The sequence below is a fragment of the Podarcis cretensis genome (assembly GCF_951804945.1).
Source record: "Podarcis cretensis genome assembly, chromosome: 1".
Lineage (NCBI taxonomy): Eukaryota > Metazoa > Chordata > Lepidosauria > Squamata > Lacertidae > Podarcis > Podarcis cretensis.
Genome location: NC_137170.1, coordinates 11,890,119 through 11,914,883, shown reverse-complemented (window position 1 = coordinate 11,914,883; position 24,765 = coordinate 11,890,119). Strand labels below are relative to the sequence as shown.

The 24,765-nt window shown below is 42.9% G+C and overlaps 1 protein-coding gene and 1 long non-coding RNA gene across 2 annotated transcripts in view; one reads left to right on the top strand and one right to left on the bottom strand.

Annotated features, from left to right (window-relative positions):
- LOC307209050 overlaps positions 1-24,765 on the top strand; it is a 282,806-nt gene that overhangs the window by 132,956 nt on the left and 125,085 nt on the right. The gene's annotated exons all lie outside the window — the stretch shown is intronic.
- Positions 1-24,765, bottom strand: part of BRF1 (BRF1 general transcription factor IIIB subunit) — a 222,047-nt gene that overhangs the window by 73,785 nt on the left and 123,497 nt on the right. Inside the window, exons 9-11 of the mRNA XM_079994663.1 lie at positions 21,971-22,010; positions 21,795-21,887; positions 20,312-20,563 (exon numbers count right to left, since the gene is read on the bottom strand). Coding sequence (XP_079850789.1) covers positions 20,312-20,563; positions 21,795-21,887; positions 21,971-22,010 — 385 coding nt within the window. The remainder of the gene's footprint in view (positions 1-20,311; positions 20,564-21,794; positions 21,888-21,970; positions 22,011-24,765) is intronic.

Here is a 24,765-nt window from a genome sequence, read left to right as displayed (position 1 = left end):
TGTCTTTAGCTTTAAAAGAATGCATTGATTTGAGATTATAATTTGAAAAAGGCGCTGATGACATCACAGCCTTAAGGACGTTTCTTATTTCTCTGACAGAAGGACAAAACTATGTCCAAATAAGAGGATTTCCTTAGAGCCAGCCACTAAGTGGATTGCAGGGAATCCTCTGAAGCCTGTACAGCTAAGAACACTTCAATTTTACTGAACCAGGCTATTAAATAAGTACTATGCTATAAAACAAAAACGATTTGTGCTGTATGGTTCCATGGTGGTTAATTTTTTTAAACGCTTTAGCATAGATGTCAAGAACTTCAATGCAACAATAATTGTTGGGTTTGCAAATGAAACAGAAATGTTGTAGATTTCCACTGCATGATCCAAACTATGGATTTTAACCTTGGAAAATCAATTGGGCTATTCATAAATAAGCACTTTCATGCCAAGACATAAACCAAACATGAGATCTAAGCCACAAACACTAACGTAAACCAAATGCACGATGAACAGCTATTTGCCTCACCACCCTTGTCCATTCTCAAACCACTATCGGTCTATAAAATCAGCTGCCAACATTCTGTTGCACTTTAAGAAACAGAATGGATTCTTCATATGCAGATGAGGAATTCCTGAAGGTTCCCAAGGTGGGGGCAGCCGTCTTCATTGTTCGCAAGCTGGGTGCCATTTTGAATCGCGGTGGCAGACCAAAATGTGACTTTGGAGTGACTTCACCTATTTTGGTCCAAACTCACTTAAAGATTACAATACTTCTTGGTTTCCTAAATGTCCCAGGCAGCGCTGGGCACTCCCCACTAGTCAGTCTGTAAAATGAGCCACTACCCTTCTCTTGCTATTCAAGAAGTAGCATGGATTCCTCATATGCAGAGGACGGGATGGCGATATGCATATAGCAGCAAGCTTGACCCTCAGTGACAGGAGGAAGGGATCACCAGAGGCAGAAAATGAATTTAACATCAACCCCAATGGTGTCTGTGGAGCAAACACGTTATTTTCTACCCTACCAGTGAAATAATAAGAATGTTCTTTTCTTGTACTCCGCCCATCTGACTGGGTTGCCCCAACTACTTTGGGCAGCTTCCAACAAAGTATAAAGGAACACACGGAAACATCAAACATTAAAAGCTTTCCATACATCCATATGCAGTGGGGGAAATGTCTGCACCTGGGAACTCTGTTGTACCAACAGCAATATCCCTAGCACTAGGCAGATGACAAAACTAGACATTAAACATAGTTCTAGATCAATGTTTCCCAAATTTGGGTTTCCAGCTGTTTTGGTAGTCCAAAAACAGCTGGAGACTCAACTTTGGGGAAACACTGTTCTGGATATTCATAATAGGGGCAAATATGTCTTCCATTATGCCTCTTTCTCTCTTTGTATGTGTGTGGAGCCACAAGTGGTTATGATTTGGAGTAGAGAAGGAGTGACGCTCCCCTGACTCCTTGCTTTTTAAATTATGATTGCCCTCGCAAGGGATTATTTCCCCAACAGTTGCACATATCTACCTGAAAGTTCTGCCTACCAGGGAACTATAATTGAAACCCTTTGCCCACAGGCATAATGATAGGATAGGATGTAGCACCAATCTTTGAGCTGCCTCTCTTTGTCACATTCCAGCCCAGTCTTCCTAAACCAGGTGCCCTCCAGATGTTTGGACTACAAGTCCATGGAACTGATGGCTGGCTGGAACCGATGGGAGGAGGGTACTTGGGTGGGGAAAGCTGCTCTAGCAAAAGTGGGAGACCATCACACCAGCGATTCACATTTCCTGATGGGAGACCTTTCTAGGTATGCAGGTCCCACAGGATGAAGAACATGGAGCATGTGAGGTGACAGCTGTCCTGATAAAAGTATCACTCCAAATGTTGAAAGCAAGGTTTCAAGTTACACAGAACTATTTTTCAGGCTTGGCTGAAAACAGGTAGGGATGATGGGAGGAATTAAAGAGATGATGAGACATGCCCAGGCTCTCTCTCTCCCACTCCACCATGTGGGGTTTAAAACAAAGGAGGAGGGTTTAAAAACAGGAATTGTGTTAACTGGATTACAAACCATCTGACCTTGCCAAAGGGATTAGGTTACACAGCACACCCTGAGGTATAAGGCAGCAAAAATGTCAACGAGATGCACAGAAGGAGATTGCTAGCAAGGAAATGCGAAGGAATTAGATTTTGAGGCATTTCCCCATCTCCAGTCCTATTCTGGTCTCTCAAGAATCCCCGTCAGTTTCTTTCTGCTGCCAGATTGTGCCGTCAAGGCTTCCCACAGAAGCCAGGGAGAAAGGAGAAATGGCTGATTCAGCATTTGACACCTTCCAGGGTGGCTTCTGCAGTTAACGTGGCTTTTAGGCTTGGTCATGCTGCGGTACAAAAAGGGGCCTGCGACCCATAATGGTGGTATGGGGGCCTTCACTTGGCTGGGCTTTCAAGCAAGCATATGAGCTCACTTATGGCCACACCATCTCTTCCAGATGTTGTGGACGGCGCTCTCGTTTGTAGGTTTGTGCTCCTGCAATTCCAGGCTCTAATTTTGGAGCTGGAAATCAAACCACCCAAAAGAAAAATTTATACAACAAAACGTTTTCTGCTTACCATGTTTTAAAAAAAGAAAATAAATGCCAGTTCTGTGAAGTATCTTACATATAACAGAGCCCAACTTCTGTTGTTAAAATCAAACATGTATTGTAAGTCCGTGGTAGCTTCCTTTCTGGGGCTAACAACACCTTAGGGAGCAATTTTGTTGTTGCAGAGGCTTGGGGGAAAGAGTTAAACCCCAAGGTCCCAGTTAAGGACCCTCACCCCCCGCCCCACGGCTGCTGTTTAAAGGAAAAAAACAAACGTGACAAATGCCATTATGAATTAAACATCACATCTGTTCTGGCCTTTAACAATATAAGCCCTAAAGCTGCAACACTGAGACTTTTGCAAAGCTGTTCAAACTTACTTGCTGCTGCTGCTGCTGCCGCTGCCGCCTGAATACCCCAGTGAAGCCCAAAGCATGTGTTTTATTTCTGTTTGATGTCCTGTTTTAAATTATGGCCTCAGCAGTAATGAGGCAATGCAAGATTTTTCAGTGGTACTTTGGACAGCTCCATGCAGGGCTCAGGCTGGAGGTCTCATAAGAGCGGAGTTCTTATGTTGTTTCAGCAGCAGTAGTCCTCACGCTGAGCCTTAAACAGCAGCTTCAGCTCCAGGTCAGTAGCTAGCTCTGCCTTCTGTGAGTGGAGCCCTTTCATTTTAAAGGGCCCAGCCTGCTTTGTTGTTGTTTAGTCGTGTCCGACTCTTCATGACCCCATGGACCAGAGCACACCAGCATGCTTTAGCAACTCTGACTGATCTGGAAAGACTGTGTTTCTGCTGGGTGTGGAGCTTTTATGCAGCCCAAGGGCCACTTTCCCTGCTGGGAAACCTTCCAGGGGCCAAAGGCCTATAGGTGAATCCAGAGGCAAAATTGGAAATTCAGATTCACTAATGTGGAGCACAAATAGTGTGGCAGTTACCGTATTTTTCACTCCATAAGACGCACTTTTTTCTTCCTAAAAAGTAAGGGGAAATGTCTGCACGTCTTATGGAGCGAATGCATGGTCCCTGGAGCCAAATTGCCCAGGGGCAAAAAGCAGATCATATTTTGGTTTGGTTTGGTTTTTTTGAATGAGGGAAGTAGGTGTTGAAACAAAGCCGCTGATCGTTTGCAGATCGGGGAGAGACATAAGGGATGCTAGAGATAAAGGAGGCTGCCTGGGAGCGGGGAGGTAAAGACAGCAAACTTGCAAAGGGGAAAAACAGGAAGACTAAAGCAATAAGGAGAGAAATTAGAAGAAAAGTAGGAGCAAAAAACTGCTCCAGCTAAGGAAAAGACACTAAGGCAAATAAGAGGGAAGAGAGTGTTGAAAGGAAACAGCTGAACGGTGGGATCAGAAGAGAGATAAGGGACACTAGGGGAGGGTGCCTGGGAGAGAATTTTTCTGAGAATTTTTCTCACTCTCCTAAGGCAATGATCCCTCGCGATGTCATCTAGCGGGCTCAGGGGACAGCCCATGGTATCATGTGCTGTGTTCACCACCCTCTGTAAAGACTTTCAGTTCATGGCTGTCAAGCCAACGTACCACACTGTGATAACAATATGAGAGGACACTTTCTATTGTGGACTGGTAGAAGGAGGTCATCAATTGTTGTTTAACATTGTTCTTTCACAAGACCCTGAGAAAATGGAGTCTCTGTTGGGCCTTCCTAACCACCTGAGTTATATTGTTTTTCCAAGTGAGCTCTTCACTAAGGTAAGGTTTATGGGGATTGTAGTCCAAAACATCAGAAGAACGCCAGGTTATAAGATGCTGGTTTATTCTAACTACCAGCAGGTCTCCAAGGCCACAAGCAGAGTTCTTTCTGCTACCTGAGATCCTTTTAACCGAATATACCAGGGAATGAGCCATAGGCTTTTTGTGAGCAAAGCATGTCTATGACAGAACAGGATGTGTTTGCTCCAAAAATACCAGTGAAACACTAAAAGCACAATAGCCATCCCCTTGACATTGGATATCCAGAATGAGCAAGTTCAGTTTAAAATATTGCATCACTTCTGAAAGATGCTCAGGCTTGGGTTCTAGCTAGCCTCAGTAGGAAGATAATGCCATACATGCAAATGCCAGTACATTGACAACATTTGTTATGCATTTAGGCTATTTTTAGCTCACTTTTCAAATCGCATTAATTCTAAAAGTGGGACACAATGAACAATGCAAATAAAATAATAAATGCAACAAGGAAATAGCAGAGGGATAAGATAAAAATCAAGAATCAACATTAAAAGCAGTATTGTAGATAGAAGAGAGGAGATTATCTCTTATCAATCTAGGCTTTTAAGGCTAGAGAAAGCATGCTGGCTTCTTAAAACTGTCCATTTACGCAGGGCTGGACAGAAGCTGGCTCTACATGCGGCAAGTCAAACAGAAGCTGCTTAGCCTGCCTGCCATTTATTAACATACCTGTTTCATAGTCCCAGGAGTTTGGAAAAGCTAATGAAACCTTTAACATTATAGAGCAAGACATGGCCTGTGGCTAATTTCGTTTTTACTCTATTTAAGATCTTTCTTGCCAGAAAACATAATTATATCCTCAGATCAGGCTTTATGCACTAGGCCAGGGATAGGCAAACTAAGGCCCGGGGGCCAGATGTGGCCCAATTGCCTTCTAAATCCAGCCCGCGTATGGTCCAGGAATCAGAGTGTTTTTACATGAGCAGAATGTGTGCTTTTATTTAAAATGCATCTCTGGGTTATTTGTGGGGCATAGCAATTCGTCCATTCCCCCCCCCAAAAAAATATATAGCCCAGCCCCCCACAAGGTCTGAGGAACGGTGGACCAGCCCACGGCTGAAAAAAGTTGCTGACCACTAGCCACCTCCTTAGCACCACTTTTAAAAGGCAAGCTGAAGGTCAAAAAAACCCTATGACTCACCAAATGCAAAAAGAGAAAATGAGATTCAGCCCAGCTATTATATCTTCTGTCATGTACCCATTTTATCTTGAAATATGTGTGAGTGTGTCTGCATGTGTATGAGAGAACTAGAAGGTCCCCATCACCACACACACATGCAATTATTAAAATAAAGAGTGTCCCCATGGACACACTACTGGCAACCTAAGCAGCAAATTGGTACAATTCTACCATGGAAACAAATCAGGAAGATTTAACTACACAAACCACTGTACCAGTTACAGATAGGTAGCCGTGTTGGTCTGCCATAGTCAGAACAAAATAAAAAAATTCCTTCCAGTAGCACCTTAAAGACCAACTAAGTTAGTTCTTGGTATGAGCTTTCGTGTGCATGCACACTTCTTCTGAAGAAGTGTGCATGCACACGAAAGCTCATACCAAGAAGTGTGCATGCACACGAAAGCTCATACCAAGAACTAACTTAGTTGGTCTTTAAGGTGCTACTGGAAGGAATTTTTTTATTTTGTTTAAACCGCTGTAGATACTTTCATGTCTTCTAACTTGCATCTTGCTGTGTACTTAGCTTTTCACTTGAATCAATCAATCAATCATTAGTATTTGTAGCCAGATCCCCATTTGAACCTGCCCACCCCACCCCCCACCCCGCCTCTACCAATTGCTCTCCAGGTTCCAGGTGCACATTTGCAAAAGTGAACGTGCTCTTGTTTGAACCCACGGGGGGGGAGAAGCATGGGGAGAGTTGTAGTAGCCAAGTGCTATAGAAAAGACGTAAGAAAAGCCTGTTGGATAAGGCCAACATCTTTATTGAGCTGTCCTGGTCAGTCACCGCCAGTTTAGACCCCATCAGCATATATGTGAAATTAAGATTACTTTTGCCCAAACAGGCATCACTCAACACTTGCTTCCGTTCAACAGTGTTTGCCATTTTACCACCCATTCACTCCGTCTGGAGAGGTCCTTTGGGGCATTTTTTAAAGGTGGCAACCATTTCTCCCCACAAAAAGCTCCGAAACGATGCTGCACTGAGAAAAGCAAAGGATGGCCATTGATGTTAGCTCTGCTGCCGCCGCTATCACTGATAGCAACAAAAACGTTAGGAAGGATGGATGGATGGATGGATGGAAGGAAGGAAGGAAGGAAGGAAGGAAGGAAGGAAGGAAGGAATGAGCATCAAAAAAATGTGAGGGCCATAATGAGACAAACAAAACACAGAACAAAATAGGCTTCCGGCAACAAAAGCAAATAGAATCTCAAACTGGGAAAAACTTTACTGACCTTCCATATATTTTGGACACATGAATCCCTGGGAGAAGCAGAGGGATGCTAAAGGACAGGGAATGGGCTGTGTGGCAGAAGGTACACAGGTAGGGGTGTGAAAAGGAGACAAAGAGGACTTTCTGTTCTTTACAAGGGTCTCCCACATGTCAAAGCCTGCTCAGGGGCTCAACTGTGCAAGACAGACAGAAATAAAAGTGGTACAGAAGGAGCATTTCCAATTATTTTCCTAAGAACAACTGAGGGCTCAGTAGTGAAACAAGGACATGCTGTACTTGTTTTTAAAAGCTTAGAAATGCTATATATCCATGACTTCCCAGGTTGCTAGATAGCTTATTGGAAGGAAATATTTCCTTCCAGCGTAAACACTAAGCCTTTGTAACATGCAGACCTCCAGCATACGAGCGCCAGTGTATTCAGGCGGGCCAAGCGAGGTGGGCCTCAAAAGTCGCTGCAAAGGATAGACTAACCAAAAGCTGTCACAAAAAACCGAGTCCGACAGTGATGCATTTAGGCACAGACGAAATAAAGCAGGACCAAGTCAACTGACCTCTGCTGGCAAAGAGAGCCGGGAAATTAATGACTCGGAGGAGAAGTTGGCCTTTGTTCCAAAAAGGCTTTATAAGTCAATGCACAAGCATCTTACAAGCAAACCAAAACTTGACAGGTAGCCAGTACAGCCGGGCCAGGCTTGGGCAGGAAGGGAGAGGGGGAGGGAACGCAGCTGAGCCAAAAATAAAACAGCCTGCGATTGCCAAACTCATAAAAGCATTACAAGGATCTATTTGTGAGGCCACAAAAACACAGCTCAGAATCTCTGCACAAGGAAAGGTTTAATTCTGGAAATATTTCTCAGATGCTCAGACTTTGCCCCACATAACCGAAGGGCACGGCTGCGACGGCAGAAGCAGATTTCACCACCGACCGAGGGGGCGGAATGGGGAGAAGCGCCACGACACTCGCGCCAAGCGCATACAATCGCATGCTTGTGTTTGGCTCCCATAAATCCACCCTTCTGCCGCCCTAACAGGTTGTGTTGTAAAGGGACAAATAATCCCTCTTCACTGAGAAAGGTGGAAGTTGTGTACTTTTGCTCTTCTTTGTGGCAATTGTGCTGCGCCAAGTTCTGTGGGGCATTTTGTCCTCTGAGCTATTTAACATCAGCATGAAACTGCTAGGATGGGCCGTTTCCTGTTGCTTCTTCGCCCGCCCCACTTAATTTATAAGTTCAGGTGTCACAGAATGTGGGGGTACAGAAGAGTGGGGTGCAGTGGGTTGGGATGAAACAGAATTGAGTGCAGTTCTTGTGGGTGAGAGGCTTTGATCGGTCAAAAGGAAACGAGATGGGAATACCAGCTTCAGCTGGTAGACGAGTGTTGGTGCTTTGGTCTATGAAATATTTTGGAGAAGCAACACTCCATTTAGTCAAGCACCCCCAACCTTCGGCCCTCCAAATGTTTTCGACTACAATTCCCATCATCCCTGACCACTGGTCCTGTTAGCTAGGGACCATGGGAGTTGTAGGCCCTCCATCTGGAGGGTTGGGGATGCCTGGTTTAGGTAAAGGTCTTACTTGAATTTAGGACTCTCTAATCTGTGTCCAACACGCTAAGCACTGGGTTACGCTATCACTCCTCAAAAGAAGAGTTCCCAAAGCACAGTTGCTTAGCCACAGCTGCACAGCAGGCTGCCAAAAAGGCCGGGTACAAACGGTAGTGAAAAATAATAATTCAAGAATACATAAGCAGTTTTGAAACACAGTGAGCATTACAGCTGTGTAGCACTCCAGAGAAGCGAGATTTCCCCAGCAGAATGTGTGAAGGAGTGCTGTTACTTCCATTAACTCAGCAACAAACTTTTACCACAGTTATTACGTGGAGGACAGAGTTGTAAATTAATATTTCCCCCTCCCCGCTCCCGACAATCTGAATTCATTCATGGTAACTGTGCAGAAGCCCTCTCTTATTTATTTGTGTGATCACAGTTTTTAAAACAGGTTATAAGAGAATGTGGCGTTCTTCCTGATTCGTCTGAAACAAAGCTTGACTTCTTGTGCAGAACCTGGGCTTTTTGCTAGTTTTACCTTCCTCTGGATTATTTAACTGTGGAAATTATTGCCCATATGGCATCATGATTCTGAAAATGCCCCAATTTGCCCTTTCCTTTTGTTACTAAATCAGTAGGTTGCCCTCTTAAGTTCTGCCATATTTTCTTTTTTGTATTTTAACCGGAAGGAAACTTGCCTTGTAACAAGAGAGGTGCTAGAAGGTCGCTGTGGCCATTTGCAGCACATATTTGCAATCTAAACATATCAAGATGAAACTGATCTTATCAGTCAGTGCCTAGAAATGGAGTAAAAAAATTTCTGGACTGCTTACGTAGTTAGTGGTTTGGCAGTACTACAAGGAAGCATGAGTGCAGGGTACACATGGTCGGGGACCCAATCCATCAAGTACCGTTCTTGTGGCAAACCGCACACAGACACAGACACCCAGCATTCTTGTAAGAGGATCGGAGACCTGGTGGAATGGATACGTTGAATGCCAGAAGCATATGGCCAACCCAGATTTGAAAAGCAACCAAGCATGTCAGCTGGGTGAAAGTATCACGCTGAAAGCCTGTAAGAATTCTTGAGCCTATGTTTTGACAGTGGAACAGTCTCCCTCGGGAAGTTGTGGACTCTCCTTCCTTGGAGGTTTTTAAGCAGAGGTTAGATGGCCACCTTTCATGGATGCTTCAGCAGTGATTCCTGCAATGCAGGGGGTTGGACTAGATGACCAGTGGGTCCTTTCCAACTCTACGATTCTATGAAAGGGGGAGTGTTAAGTGGGGATTCAGTATTGAAATCACCCCATAGTTCTGTTGTTGTTTAGTCGTATAGTCGTGTCCGACTCTTCGTGACCCCATGGACCAGAGCATGCCAGGCACTCCTGTCTTCCACTGCCTCCCGCAGTTTGGTCAAACTCATGCTGGTAGCTTCAAGAACACTATCCAACCATCTCGTCCTCTGTCGTCCCCTTCTCCTTGTGCCCTCCATCTCTCCCAACATCAGGGTCTTTTCCAGGGAGTCTTCTCTTCTCATGAGGTGGCCAAACTCTTGGAGCCTCAGCTTCATGATCTGTCCTTCCAGTGAGCACTCAGGGCTGATTTCCTTCAGAATGGAGAGGTTTGATCTTCTCGCAGCCCATGGGACTCTCAAGAGTCTCCTCCAGCACCATAATTCAAAAGCATCAATTCTTTGGCGATCAGCCTTCTTTATGGTCCAGCTCTCACTTCCGTACATCACAACTGGGAAAACCATAGCTTTAACTATATGGACCTTTCTTTCCAAAAGGAAAGAATGGTGAGGAAACCAGCCAAAAGAGCCTCCTCTTTACATCAACAGGTCAGAACAGGTTGGCTGATACTTCCCGATTACTATAAAGGCCTCCAGATCAGCTAGAATTCCTCGCTGCTCAGGCTAGCAAGCAAGATTAACCTGGAAGCTTTCAGGCTGTTTGTGGCTTCCTCCCCGTGTATTTTTTCCATCTTGAACTCCACAAGAGCTACGTTTGACAAAGAGCAAGAGAGAAAAGCTCTGGGGTGCACATGCCATAAGTCTGCGACAACTGCCTAGCTAGGTCAACAGCCACAGACTCCAAAATACAACAAAAAACTACACCTGTATTTTATTGCACAATTTCTCTCATAACAGCTATGCTAACTGAGCCACATTTACCCAAATGCCTTCCCTTGTAAGGTTTCTCTTTATGTTTGATTTTGTTTTTTGGTGGGTTTTTTTAAAGAAGAGGTCTCATTTTAAAATGCCAATAGGTAGATTCTGGATGGTCGAGGCTATTCATTTAAGGAGAATCGTTTCAAGAGTACATTCTGCTTTATGAGGCGAGCATGAGACCGAAATAGACAAGCAACTTTAATGTGGTGGAAAGAAGGGGGGAGAGAGAGAGAAGCAGCAGGGACAGCTGCAGAGAGAATAAACTAACTAGCATGAGAAATTAGCAATTTGGTGCTAGTGAAGTGCTAGCTTTCTGCATTTCAATTATGGCTTGGGCAGCTAAAACGGCAAAAAAACCAACAACAGGTAATGGGGATGGCATGTTGAATTTATAGATTTCGCTTACCTTGCCCAAACTAACAGGTTACATAATTTGTGTTGTCCCAAGAAGCACCTGATAAAAACATGTTAACAGTTCCTTCCATCTGCACCTCCCTCAATGAAATCAAGTGTTGATGAAGCCTTGCAGCATTAACAGCACAAAAACTGATGGAATAGAGCAGTGGGGTCAGGCCCCACCCCACACTGAGAGGTCCTGGACACAGACAAATTAGATTAATTCATGGAGGAGAAGGCTACCAGTCATAATGACAATGTTCTACCTCTACTGCTGGAGACAGTATGCCCTGAATACCAGTTTCTGGGAATTGCGCACGGACAGAGAGAGAGATGTTGCGCTCAGGTTGTGCTTGCAGTCTTCCCATGGGCATCTGATTGGTCACTGTGAGTACAAGGTGGTGGGCTAGATGGTCCACCAACTGGTCTGATCCAACTCTTCATGTGTTAGAAAGACCATTTCCTTTCGGTACTTTCCTGATACTTTGGGCTGTAGGCATAACATCGACTACCCAATTCCAGTCAACCTGAGCAGGGAACTCTTGAGTTTAGGGCATGTCAGTTCCAGATCTCATTTTGCTCTCTGGCTCCAGCAACCCAAGATGGTGCCATAGAAGGGTAACTGGAGGAGGAATGAAGGGAGCAGGGATTGACATAGTGACCGATTTGTGCAGGGGTTTCATTGCAGACCCACATACAGGTCGGCGGGGCCCACGTAAGGCCACCCTGCCTCATCCCCCCCCCCTTTTAGTTAGGTTTTTGGGGTACTTCCAGGTTTGGCACAATGCCTCAAGCAGTTGTTGCCTATATTTCTTCTCTTCCCAGGCATTTTAACAGTCACTATGCATGTGTATTGGGGGAAGGGGAGCAATCTTGATTTGTGTATGGACGCTTTCAAGATAGGCTGCTTTCCCCCCATACCTGCAGTGCTTTTGGAGAGTAGTACCTGCTTTCCGTATGCACAAAACTGAACGATCTGATAGCAGGGGAAATATGTACTCACCTTAAAGCACCAGGCTGCAGTTTATATGTTGAGACTAACATATTGGGATTCATTTGGATAAGCCTATAATAATGCTTGGGGGAGCTTCATGTCATTTTTTAAAATTGATATGGAGAGGCTCACTGTAAGGCTGTCAATTTTTGTCTTTAAGAATAAGCTGACCTCATTAATTGCCTAATTATATCTTATTTACTTGGACCAGTATGTCAACCACCAATACCTTTCCACCCATAGATACAGGGGTGGGGGTAAGAGAGAGAGAAGTATAGACATGGACGAATGTTTGAAGTCAAAACTGAACACTGGGAGAGCTAATAATAACAATACTACTAAGAATAATTTTATTTCTTATACCCCACCCATCTGACTGGGTTGCCTCATCCACTCTAGGCAGCTACGAACAAAAATACAAAAAATAAAATAAAAGCAAACATTACAAGCTTCCCGAAACAGGGCTGCCTTCAGATGTCAACAGGACTGCCTTCAGGTGTCTATATAGTTAACTAGAGCAACTAATGGAGTTTAAGGCAACGGTGCAACATGGGAGGAATTAAAAATATTGCTGCTATAAAAGCTAACAAATGTCTTACGTTTGAAATTACATGGGGAAACCCAATTGCCCTCTAAAGATTTACTGCACAACATTTAGCAAAGCAAAATACAGATTGCACGGCTTTTTCGCCCTACTTTGCATAAAATCTCAGTAAAACCTTAGCTGTGGCATAAAGAGCGTGAGCCTCTTCCACTGTGACTTAAAAATTAAGTGCAAGAATATCATTCCTTGGAGAAGAAAAAAACCTTCACTAGTATACTCAATGAGACTACTAATTATCAATATATAATGGAATCCTCCCACATTTTACCAAACCATCCCTTAGCCAATCTCTCTTATGTCATCCCAGACCATTTGGTGGTATAATAACCTTGGGGTGCGAGACCTTTTTCAGCCAGAGGACTAAATATGACAACCCAGTTATCAAGGGGTACACCTGACTAGAGATCTAGGGAAATAGCAGTAGCAGAGATTTTAAAAAAAATTCCTCCCCACTTGGCAGGATGTCGCAGACAACCGGCTTACAAAGTACTTATACACATATTGTGGTAAACTAGGTAAAGGACCCCTGACCATTAGGTCCAGTCATGACCGACTCTGGGGTTGCGGCGCTCATCTTGCTTTATTGGCCAAGGGAGCCGGCGTATAGCTTCCGGGTCACGTGGTCAGCATGATTAAGCCGCTTCTGGCAAACCAGAGCAGCGCACGGAAACGCCGTTTACCTTCCCGCCGGAGCAGTACCTATTTATCTACTTGCACTTTGACGTGCTTTCAAACTGCTAGGTTGGCAGGAGCAGGGACCGAGCAACAGGAGCTCACCCCGTCGCGGGGATTCGAACCGCCGACCTTCCAATCGGCAAGTCCTAGGCTCTGTGGTTTGACCCACAGCACCACACACGTCCCTTGTGGTAAACTACCCCTTGATAAATGGTCATTTGTCCTCACCCGTCCTCTTCTATGGGGTGGGGGAAGGCTCTGGGTATTCAAATGGACGCCCCATTACCCCCTACTGACAGAAGAGGCAAGAAAGCTCTCCAGGGATGCTTGTGAGTTTGTGCATCAGTGCTTCCCAGGCATTGGCAGCCTTTTCCCCCTTCGATCATAAATTCAAGGTATACATATCACACACTATATATTGTTCGCTTATAAATGATCTTGTATATCAGCCTCCTTTTACCCTCTCTCCCTTCTGTGATAAGAATGGCCTGTAGCATTTATACAAAAGAATAAAGTGCACTAGGACATGCTTCTTATTTTACCAATCACGGTACTGATATTTTCTCTTTCAAAGCCAATTTTGTGCCCTTAAGGATATCTGCCAGAACCACGCCATAAGACCCACCCAACACATCTCGAGAGACGGCTTTTCCTTATTTCTGCGCCTTTATGGGATCTCTATGTATTCACATCCTTTGTTTGTTTTTCAGGGGTTATTCCCTTCTTTACATCAGTTAGCCATCATTGCATCTCAGCCAGGTTAAGAAGGCAGGCAACTGATTACTTAAGCACATTATACATTACAGTAGAAGCAAATAAATAACTTTCTGAGGTCATTAATTTGACCTCTTCCATTTGAAGGACTACCTACAGCTTTCACTACCGACAGTAAATTTATCCACACACAAACACACTTCTTATTCTGGTAAGCGTTATGATTATTGAGCCAATATGCAGTTATTCTGTAGCACAGGGAACTGTTAGACACGCTCTATCATTAATTTTGTGTGTTCTGCTATATGCAATTTCAGCTTTAACTTGCAATTCATCTGAATTTTAGCTGAATTCATCAGGTTTTAGACTGTTCTTAAACTATACAAGTCTTAGGACAGAAATACACATGACTTTGTGATTCTTCTTACAGCCTGTAGTTTTACAAATATTAAACCACTGAGGTTTAAGTTTGGTGGGAGAGACTTATGCAAAGAAAATGGACTTTTAACATTTTCCAGCCCCCAAATCAGTCATCCCAAGTTTCTTTCACTTTAGCAAAAGAAACAATTCAGGTAACCCATAGGTTTCAGCAGGTCAGGGTAAAAAAATATGGGGGAGTGATCTGGCAGAGGGGAGTCCTTCCCTGATGATGTTTCCCCCTTTGAAATTGCACATTATTGTAACTAAAAAATAAAAATCACCAACTACAAACATTCAACAAAGCTACAAGGATTGCAACATGAGTAGAAGAACATGCTAAAGTGATAAAACATCTGTTTAAAACACCTTCACAGTGCAAAACCCCACAAAATTCACTCCTCAAAACGCCAACACACTAAACAGGAAAAGTAACCTGCCATGTATCACCTGCTTGCCATTTGGACTCATCATAGCACCTTTGCACAACAGGAGTTCCCACAACAAAACCCCCTAGGACCAAATCTTTCATTGCCTGTGAAATTCCCGAAGGCAAGGCGCAACCAAGGTTAAGCATATTTACATCCCCTTCGTTCTAATAGGACAAACTTAAGCATGAAACAAGTGCTCCGGCAGGAAAAGACCCTCAGTTGGGCTTGAGAGACAAATACAAATAGGGCAAATAACCTGCTATTTATTATTTGTTTCTTTATATTCATTGCCAACATCCAAAGGGCCAAATACAGATTCCATGGTTGAAGATGGCAGGCTTGTGGGATCAGGGGACAAAATTTGACGCACAAAAGACTGGTTTTCCAAGACTTTACATTAGATCTCTGGTGTGACCCATAATTTGTCTTCTCCCTCTATGGTTTAGGGTGGTGGCGGTGTTGTTTTTAAAAAAGCACAAAGATATCAATACAACTAATAATAAGATGGAGACTCACTAGCAGACTTTTGCATCCTCTTCCTTGTGGATCCAATGAGGTCAAAGTTATAAAGAGAGGTCATCTAGGGCAACATGTAAACCCAGTAAAACATACCCAAGGTACCTCATCACTCTGTATATTTATTGATCATTTGTCATTCTGTCTTCAAAGCAGTTAACCCCAGCAGAATTCTGTGTTACCTTGTATCACCTCCCGCCAAGGGCAAGGTCTATGGCTCTTTAGCACAGATTAATAAATCTTCATCCACAACTGAAAGTGTGCTGATGAGTCTTCTCTGTGTTGGATACAGTCTTAGAAGGCTACTAGTTTGACATTTCAACGCAATGATAACTGCTTAAATAACAGTTCTCTAATGGGTTTCATTTTCGCTTGAATCCAATGAAAGCTCCATTTGATCGCTAAGTTGTCATCCTCTATAATGCTTCTGTAATAAGCAAGATCAATATCATTGCCGGTTATTATAATAAGAAGTTTCTAGGTTAAATGAAACAGAGAGAGAAATGGGCAAAGGAGCCATTCTTTTTACTAGCTCCCAGTGACTACTCATCCAAATAATTGACTGCAATGAGCTCAGAGGCGGACAAAGGATGCAATCCATCCAGTGAGCCGGTGGTCTTTCCCCCTCGCCCCCTCACCACTTATGGGTTCAAGTTCTTTCTACCTCCATCTCCTTGTTCATGACCCTGAAGGCACCTCTCCTGTATGATGACAGAGCACCCCATCAAAATGAAATATGAATCTCAGAGGCTGGTGCATTCAGAAGGGAGAAAGAAGATGGTGGTCATCAATACACACACACACAGCTCAACATCCAAAAAGAAGTCGGGAGAGGACAAAGTTTCTTTGTATGCTAGATGGCAGGCTCTGCACCTGAAACTTTGCCACAAGAAGAACAGAAGGAAGCAATGAAGTTGCCTCATGTTGTCGGTCGGTAGCCAGTATGTGAATTTGTTCCACATAAAGGCCTATAAGGAGAGAATGCTTGGTATAAAACAACTTTTGTTGACACAGCAGCACCACGTTCAAACATGCCCAAGTCTGCCAAAAGTGGATGCAGCCCTGCCAAGTTAATGAGTGACATCATCAATCATGATGTTCAGTAGAAGATCCCTGCCAAAACAAAAAACACAGCTGCGTCCTTAAGAAAAGTACACTGCCGATGTTTATCGCATGCGAACCTACTAGGTCCTGAAACCCAAATCCAGCAGTTTGAAAAAAGATGGCAAGGATAAATAATTGCATCATGTTTATAATTAAGATTAATTATTAACTCAAATTTCTACTCCACGTCCCAAAAACACTTTCATAATAGTTTGTAAAGCATAAGACGCAGTACAATATACATGAAATGCCATCAGAGCCACACTTAAAAATAAATCCAAATATATAACCAAGTCATAAAACCACTCTGAATTCAATTTCCTACTTCAGGCATTTTTTAAAAGGGAAAAAGTTCTCATAAGAAGTCTGTTCTCATAAACAGCTTTTTTTACTACAGTAGTTTCCTGGAAGACGACACTGAAATAGTCAGGGGGCGAGCCTTAAAGTGATTTCTGAAGGCTGGGTGGCATTACCAAGACGATCCTAGCCCCTCTTGCCAACAGATTACATCATCATCATCATCATTATTATTACTACTACTACTACTACTACTACTATCATTGACTTATTGCAGGTATTTGTAAGTTGCACTGGGATTTTGGGGGGTGAAAAGCAAGATAAAAATGCTTTAAATAAACAAACCCCACCATTACTCCAAGGAGCTCAAGAAGAGTTTGGATTTGATATCCCGCTTTATCACTACCCGAAGTAGTCTCCAAGCAGCTAACATTCTCCTTTCCCTTCCTCCCCCACAACAAACACTCTGTGAAGTGAGTGAGACTGAGAAACTTCAGAGAAGTGTGACTAGCCCAAGGTCACCCAGCAGCTGCATGTGGAGAAGCAAGGAATCGAACCCGGTTCACCAGATTACGAGTCCACCACTCTTAACCACTACACCATGCTGGCCACAACACAAGTCCTCACAACACAACAACCCTGTGAGGAAGGTTAGCCTTAGGAGTAATGACTGGTCCAAGTGAGCTTCAAGGCAGAGTGGGAACCCGAAACTTGGTCTCCTAGGTCCTACTGCTTTGATTTATGCTCAGAACCCAACGGATGAGCAACATACCTGAATAAGAAGAGGAGCACTATAGCCTCTTAGGCCAGACCTAAACAGGATCCTGACATTCTGGCCAGGTGCAGTTCCTGAGCAGTCTTCAAAGATGCCCGCACAGACGGTGCATGACAGCAATCTAATCCAGAAGTTAAGAAGGAACAAAAGTTGGAGGCAAAGCCTTCATGGTAGAAACAAAGGAAGTTATCATCTATTGAATCAGACTGTTGGTCAACCAGGCTCAGTATCACCTACAATGATCAGCAGCATCTCCCCAGGTCCTTCTCAGTCCTACTGGGAGAGATTGGGGATTTTTGCATGCACAACAGGGGCTCTACCACTGAGCTACCGCACCTCTTCTAGGGGAGGTTGCAAATGGATAAAGGCAGCTGTTACCTGCCTATTAAACAGCAGTTCTAGGTCAAGAACCCAAAAGTTAAAAACTTTCCATTCTAAGGGCAGTGAGATCTCATATAGAACAAGTCACCCACCGACTACCGACTCCACAAGCTTTTTAAATTAATTAGACTGGAAGCATAACTTTTACTCTTCCAGTTTCAATGAACATCTGAAGCCACCTTTGGGTTCGCACGGGTTGCAAAATTTCCCCTTTCAATCAGTCTCAACCAAATCCTAGAAACCCCAAAGCACTGGGCATGTTTTCATTAGCATATGCTGCCAACTCAGATGAAAGATTTCTTCAGTCAAAAGAGCAGGTCTTGCTGTGTGGCACTTGAGCCTATCACCATTCAAAAGAGCATACGTTTTTATGTGCAGTCAACAGATTGTTAAGCAACAAAATTATTTTCTTCTGCCGGTGTTTGGGTCAAAATTATATAAATTGGAGACAATCCATAGCAAAGAATTCAGATACTGGAAATTGTATATGGAGCATTTGGGGGAGGGGGCTGAAGGGAGGCTCCAACTTTATCAAGCCGGCTGCAGCGAGATTTTCACATCTCATTAACAGCATAATGAAGGCTCAATCACAGATACAATAGTCTATAAAGACTGCCAGATTTATGAGCTGTACACAGAAAGTTCGACTTGAAGGGTTTGCTCTGACCGAGATTTATCATGGCCCACTTAAAGAGACCTTTTCAGCATGTTACGGTACATGGAATATACATTAAGAGCAGACTGCAAAAGCAATTTGCACATTTCCAGGGGCTTTCATTAGGGCAACTACATGCCTAAGAGGCCACATATTAAAGAATTTTGACAAGTGGTACTAAGAAGTATAAAATGGAATCCATGCCTCAATAAGAGTAAAGAAGGGAGTAGTGGGGATCAGGGACATTGCTGGAAAGAAGCACGATTTACCTCGAAGCAAACAGCAAAACGAAAGCAAGCAGTTTTTAAGCAAACAACTGCACATGTTCCAGTAAACAGATGGAAGCACAATAATGATCTGAGCCTTCTTACCATGTTCCTTAGAGAAAACATACTACATGAGACAAAAATGACTGCACACTGCTACTACCATTTACCATTTATTTGGCATTGCTTGAGATCTAAATGTTGTGGATTCCTGAAGGTCATGAAGTGAATCTGAGGTGAGGATTAAAGGCAGGTGTAAAAAGCTGGCAGAAGCTTGCAATAATGCAAAGTGAGTAAGACACAGCAGTGGAATGGATGATCAGAGGAACAGAAAAAGAACAGATACTGTATTGGCTCTGAAAACTGAACCGAGAAGCAGCTTTGTAATCACATCCCATTCTTTGTTTAGCAAGAAGTACTTTCTGTATCTGAAGGCTGCTACTGTACCGATATAGTTGGTCAAATTACAGGCATTGTCCAGCATCCTGTTTTCCACAGTGACCAACCACATGCTTCCAGGAAGCCTATAGAAGACATTTTGAAGCAAGGTTTGATCCTTGTGAAACAGAACGTTTCTCCCCTCTCCTCCCACATTAAATATGTTCTGGGGTTTCTCCCAACCCTCTGGAGCAGCACGGAGCACACATGGGGGAAGAAGAGGAGGGAAATCTCATTGCACTAGTGCTAATCGTTGCACCAGTGCAACCATTTAGTTGAATATCACCCAATAGTATCTTGGTGCCACTATACAAGGCTGGGTGAGCCTCTGTATAATGCAGAATTTGTCAACCTTGGATCCCCAGACCCAGATGCTGTTGGACTCTAATCCTCATCAGCCTCAGCCAGCTTAGCCAGTGCTTAGGAATGATGGAAGTTGTAGGCCAACAACATGTAGGGGCTCAAGGTTGAAGAAGGCTGGAATAATGACTTGTTGACAATCCCTGGGAGAGGATGGTTAAAACCGGGGTAAATTTAATGACATGTAGAACACACCACATGAGCAGAAACCGATCCCAAGACAATATGAGATCCTACAAACATTCCAAGAGCATTCAACACCAATAGCCACGAATCTTGAGAGTACGAAACGATATATATGAAAGTCAAGGTGAAACACAAAAAATATTAAGGAAAATACAAGGCAAATCTCTTCAGTCTAGAGGCTTAAAAATTCACAGGGAAGGAAGGAAAATGAATGGTTTACGTATTAGCATATGTTGTCCGTATAATATTCATTATACGGACAACATATGTCGGTATGTAAGCCATTAGTTCCAAATATACTTCCAAGAAAAGTTAAAACGTAATACTGGCAGTAAAACTGCACAATGAAAAGATAGCCCATGGCATGATCACCTTATTACAAAGCTAATTAAGGCACAGCATCACCTAAATGTGCTTTTCTCCACGTGTCACCTGAGAGTTCTCTCACTCTGTTTTGAAGCTCTCAGCCCCTATGGCCACTGGGCTGATGCAGCAAACACTGACAAAAGCCTCCACCAATCCCCATCACAGAGTAGCAAGCTCCAGTTTGGTACAAAAGTGAAATTCCAGTGAACAGCGAGAACCTCTTGTGCTTCGCAACTCAATTCATATGTCTAACTCAGGTCGTACTTACTGTGGTCTCGATCCTTAGTCAATATGCATTCTTTTATAGATTCTGTTATTCCAAGACTGGCGGCTGTAGGGAGAGGGCCAAGCAGGGATTCCAGGGCAGGTGGCCTCAGAGGAGACTCTTTTTCCTTTGACCTGTCTTTATCCAGAAGTTCACTGTAAAAGTCCTTGTTTAAATGATTCGCAGCTGCTTCCAGCTCTTCGTCTTCTCCCTCCTCTTCTCCAAATATACTCGAGGCATTGTCTTCCATGCAGTCTTTAAAGGGAGAGGATCAAATAATTTCATCAAAAATGTTAAAACAGATGTGCGCTATATGCTGCTGGCAGGCTACTTTAGACTCCTAAGGATCTCTCACAATCACTATTTCTTTCTAGCGTGAGTTCATTACTCGTCCTTGTCAAAAAACAAACATCAGAGCCACACTCCCCTCCGCTCAGTGAATGCATATTGAAGGTGTGAACAGAGCTGGAAACATGCCCTCTAAAGATGTGGTGGCTGGTGCAGAGGCTGCTTTGTGAGCAAAACCAATGACATTGTGAATTAATTCAATATTTTGCAGTTTTAACTGTGGCGTTTCAGTAACGAAGCAACATTGTAAAGGGGGCAATTGCTAAAATTTTGTTGAAGCCATCAAAACGAGAGGAAACATCTGCCCAGCACCCCTCCATCATTCCTAGGTCCAGCTCCAGCTATGAGCACCCGCCCAGCAAAAGACTTTGCTGAGACCACCAGAGGATCAGTTTCCCCAATTAGCGGCTGACAAGCCTGCTCACAGTGCTTCAAAGTTGGGCTACTGGCACAAGAGAGATTGCCTTCACAGCTTCCAGCTTTCAGAAATCCCACTCCTTAAGAATTGGAAGACCACAATCTCTTGATTAAAAGCTCCCTCACACAGATGCCAATGTAACCAATGAAATTATCTGAACAATGAAATGTAAATATAGAGATGCATTATTCCGCAGTCTTCAATTTTGTTTTATTTTTAAATCAATGAGTCCAGCACAGATGGGCACCATCATATATTTTACTACTTTCCTGTATGTCCGTGTTTAATGCATTTCTGGTGACTGGGAGCTCGCAAAAGGTTGGGAAGGGAAATGAAGCTATTTATATCCCATACGTACTTACAAAGTTCTGCAGTTGAGTAGACATATCATCTGGGAAGACATTCACCAATACCAACACCAATGCCTGCTCTCCTCTTTTCCCTGGAAGCTATTTGATTTCTCTACCAATAATTTTTAAAAGTCAATGCAAAACTCTCAATTCATCTAGTTAGGGCTAGCAGCACTGAAAGAGGTATCACAAATTCCCCGACTCTGTTAGAAAATCCAACTCTTCCTGCATCATTCCTAGCTTACAAATGAAATACTTCATTTTTCTCTATATTCCAAACTGATGCACTTATATACCCAAATTCAAAACTACGGTAAAATCATTCTCACATTTAACATACTCCTGATTAAGGGATTTTAAACAGACTTACCGTCTTTACTGAAATTTGCATAAACTCCTTTTGCTTTTGGTCTGCTATTTTCTAACTCAATCTCTATTTCATCTTGGTAGCTTGATATTTCACCTGCGGTACATACAAATAATTGTCACCAGTGCACAAACACAATGTGGCAGAAATAAGACAACTGAATGAAATGTAGCCCCTACCTTCTAACTCTTCAAGCTTTTTAGACAGCTCCTTCTCAAGCTGGAGAAAGGAGAGAGGAAGACAAATGAGCAACAGAACCAAACTGTACATTAGGAAGATTTACAAGCATCAATAACTATATCCTGTAAAATATATATTCTGCAGCAGGCCTGACAACATTCAAATTCAACAGTTGTGCATGAGCTAAACAAGTATGGATTGCATCTAGGGTTTACAATGCACAAGAGAGCCCTATGATCTAGGACACAACAAAAGAAAAGGACTGGAAACTAGATTTAAAATACTGCTTGAAACTCTCCACTAGATTCATGCCTCAATCCAATAATCAAAGAAAAACTCACAAAAGGTATTTGTTAGATTCTTTGGTTTACTTTATAGGCTCTGAAGCTTGCAACCAAAAGCAAATGCAACAAAACCCCACTGGACAGTACAAAGTTTGGCAGTATACCTTACATTCATAAATGCTGGGGTGCTAGGTTTCTCAAAATAAGCCCTTTGACCGGGGTGGGGGGGAGAGGGGGGAGAGAGAGAGCTGAAATCCAGAATTAAGTACACAGATTTGATGACAGGATAGGTGGACATTCTGAATTCACAGCAGGGTAAGATGGGCTCATAATCAATCTAGAAAGCAATTTAGGAGACAGAGAAAGTTAGTTGCCCAAGGTCATCCACCCATTTTCATGGCTGAGGATTTGAATCTGGCCACTTCACTGTCTCGTTAATGATTTGCACGTAATTTTCAAAAGGTTCAAGTCATAATCTTTAGATACAGAAACAGAAGAACCAGCTCTTAAAAATTATAAGGGGCTCCATCTCTAAGCGGCAAAGAACATACGTTACATGCAGATTCTCTAATACAATCATACCTCGAGTTAAAGATGCTTCAGGTTGCATTTTTTCAGGTTACGGACCGCCGAAACCTGCAAGTACCGGAACAGGTTACTTCCGGGTTTCGGCGGTCACGCATGTGCAGAAGCGCCGAATCGCAACCTGCGCGTGAGCAGGTGCGCTGCTGCGGTTTGCAGACACTGCAGGTTGCGAATGTGCATCCCACACGGATCACATTTGCAACCCGAGCGCCCACTGTACATCATTCGCTTTATATTTTTTTTTTAAAAAAAGGTATTTATTAAGATTTTGCATAGTAAAACAAATATTCAACAGAAACATTATAACACAATACAAAACGTATACGAATAAAAGAAAAAATAATAAGAAAAAACAAAAGAAAAGAAAAAACAGAGAAAAAATAAGAATCTAGTTTTTTACTTACTATCTTTATATCCCTCTTTCCTGACTTCCTCCCATCTCCCTTTTCTGTGTTCCCCTTTACACAATCAAATTCAGCAATTCCTTACCCTCTTTCCAATCTTATTTAATATTATACATTTCAACCTATTATGTCTTCGGTTTTCCTTTCCTTTTAAATCCATTTATCACATGTTCTTTGTAACTTAATCCCTTATGTCATTTATTAAGCTTCAACATAATTTTACTCAAGTCTTACCCTTTTTTCTTAAAACATTTTTTGCATATTTCTTTTTACTATGTCACTGATCTTTATATCCAACATCATTTTAACATTCAAACATTTTACAATGTTTTTGGAGATATTCTTTGAACTTCTTCCAATCCTCTTCCACCGACTCTTCTCCCAGGTCTCGGATTCTGCCAGTCATTTCTGCCAATTCCATATAGTCTATCACTTGCATCTGCCATTCTTCCAGAGTGGGCAAATCTTGTGTCTTCCAATACTTTGCGATGAGTATTCTTGCTGCGGTTGTTGCATACATAAAGAGTGTTCTATCTTTCTTTGGCCGACAATGCCCAAAAGGAAGGCCTCTGGTTTCTTAGAAATGGTATATTTAAATACCTTTTTTAGTTCATTATAGATCATCTCCCAGAAAGCCTTGACCTTTGGGCATGTCCACCAAAGGTGAAAGAATGTTCCCTCAGTTTCTTTACATTTCCATGTACATCATTCGCTTTATAGTGGCACCTCGGGTTACGGACGCTTCAGGTTACAGACTCCACTAACCCAGAAACAGTACCTCGGGTTAAGAACTTTGCTTCAGGATGAGAACAGAAATCATGCAGCAGGAGGCCCCATTAGCTAAAGTGGTACCTCAGGTTAAGAACAGTTTCAGGTTAAGAACGGAGCTCCAGAACGAATTAAGTTCTTAACCCGAGGTACCACTGTATTTGTAATAATGACCCATGATTAAACAAATGAGTACTTCAGTTATACCCAAATGCCGAAAGGAAGGGACCTAGACAGTTTGGTGGGCCATATCTGCCATATCCACTTCATATGGCCACCTACACACATTGGCTCAATGGTGGGGCACATACGTTGCATGTAGAAGATCCCAGGTTCAGTTCCTACCATGTTCAATGAAGCTGATGATGTAGGAGGAGATGGGCAAGTCCTCAGTCTAAGACCTTAGAGAGCTGCTGCCAGTGAAAGCATTACAACAAATACTCTGACCTAGTTCAAGGCAACTTGTGACAAGTTGTAGATTGGTTGCAACTGCCCAGGAAAGAGGTCTGTCTGGTGCTTCCTAAGCATCAGATAATTAAAATAAACATCATCATCAAAAATAAGAGAGTGCAGAGAGTACTCATTTTGCACAGTAAAGACATAATGGCTCTCATGTACCAACAGGGAAATTGCAATGGATTAGCCCTGCATTTTACTGTCTGTGGCTGCCGTAAATGTCACAGGGAGAGGGACACCAACTACATTTATAGCCATCACAAACTGGCTATTTCTCAAAAGACCACATTCAATGCA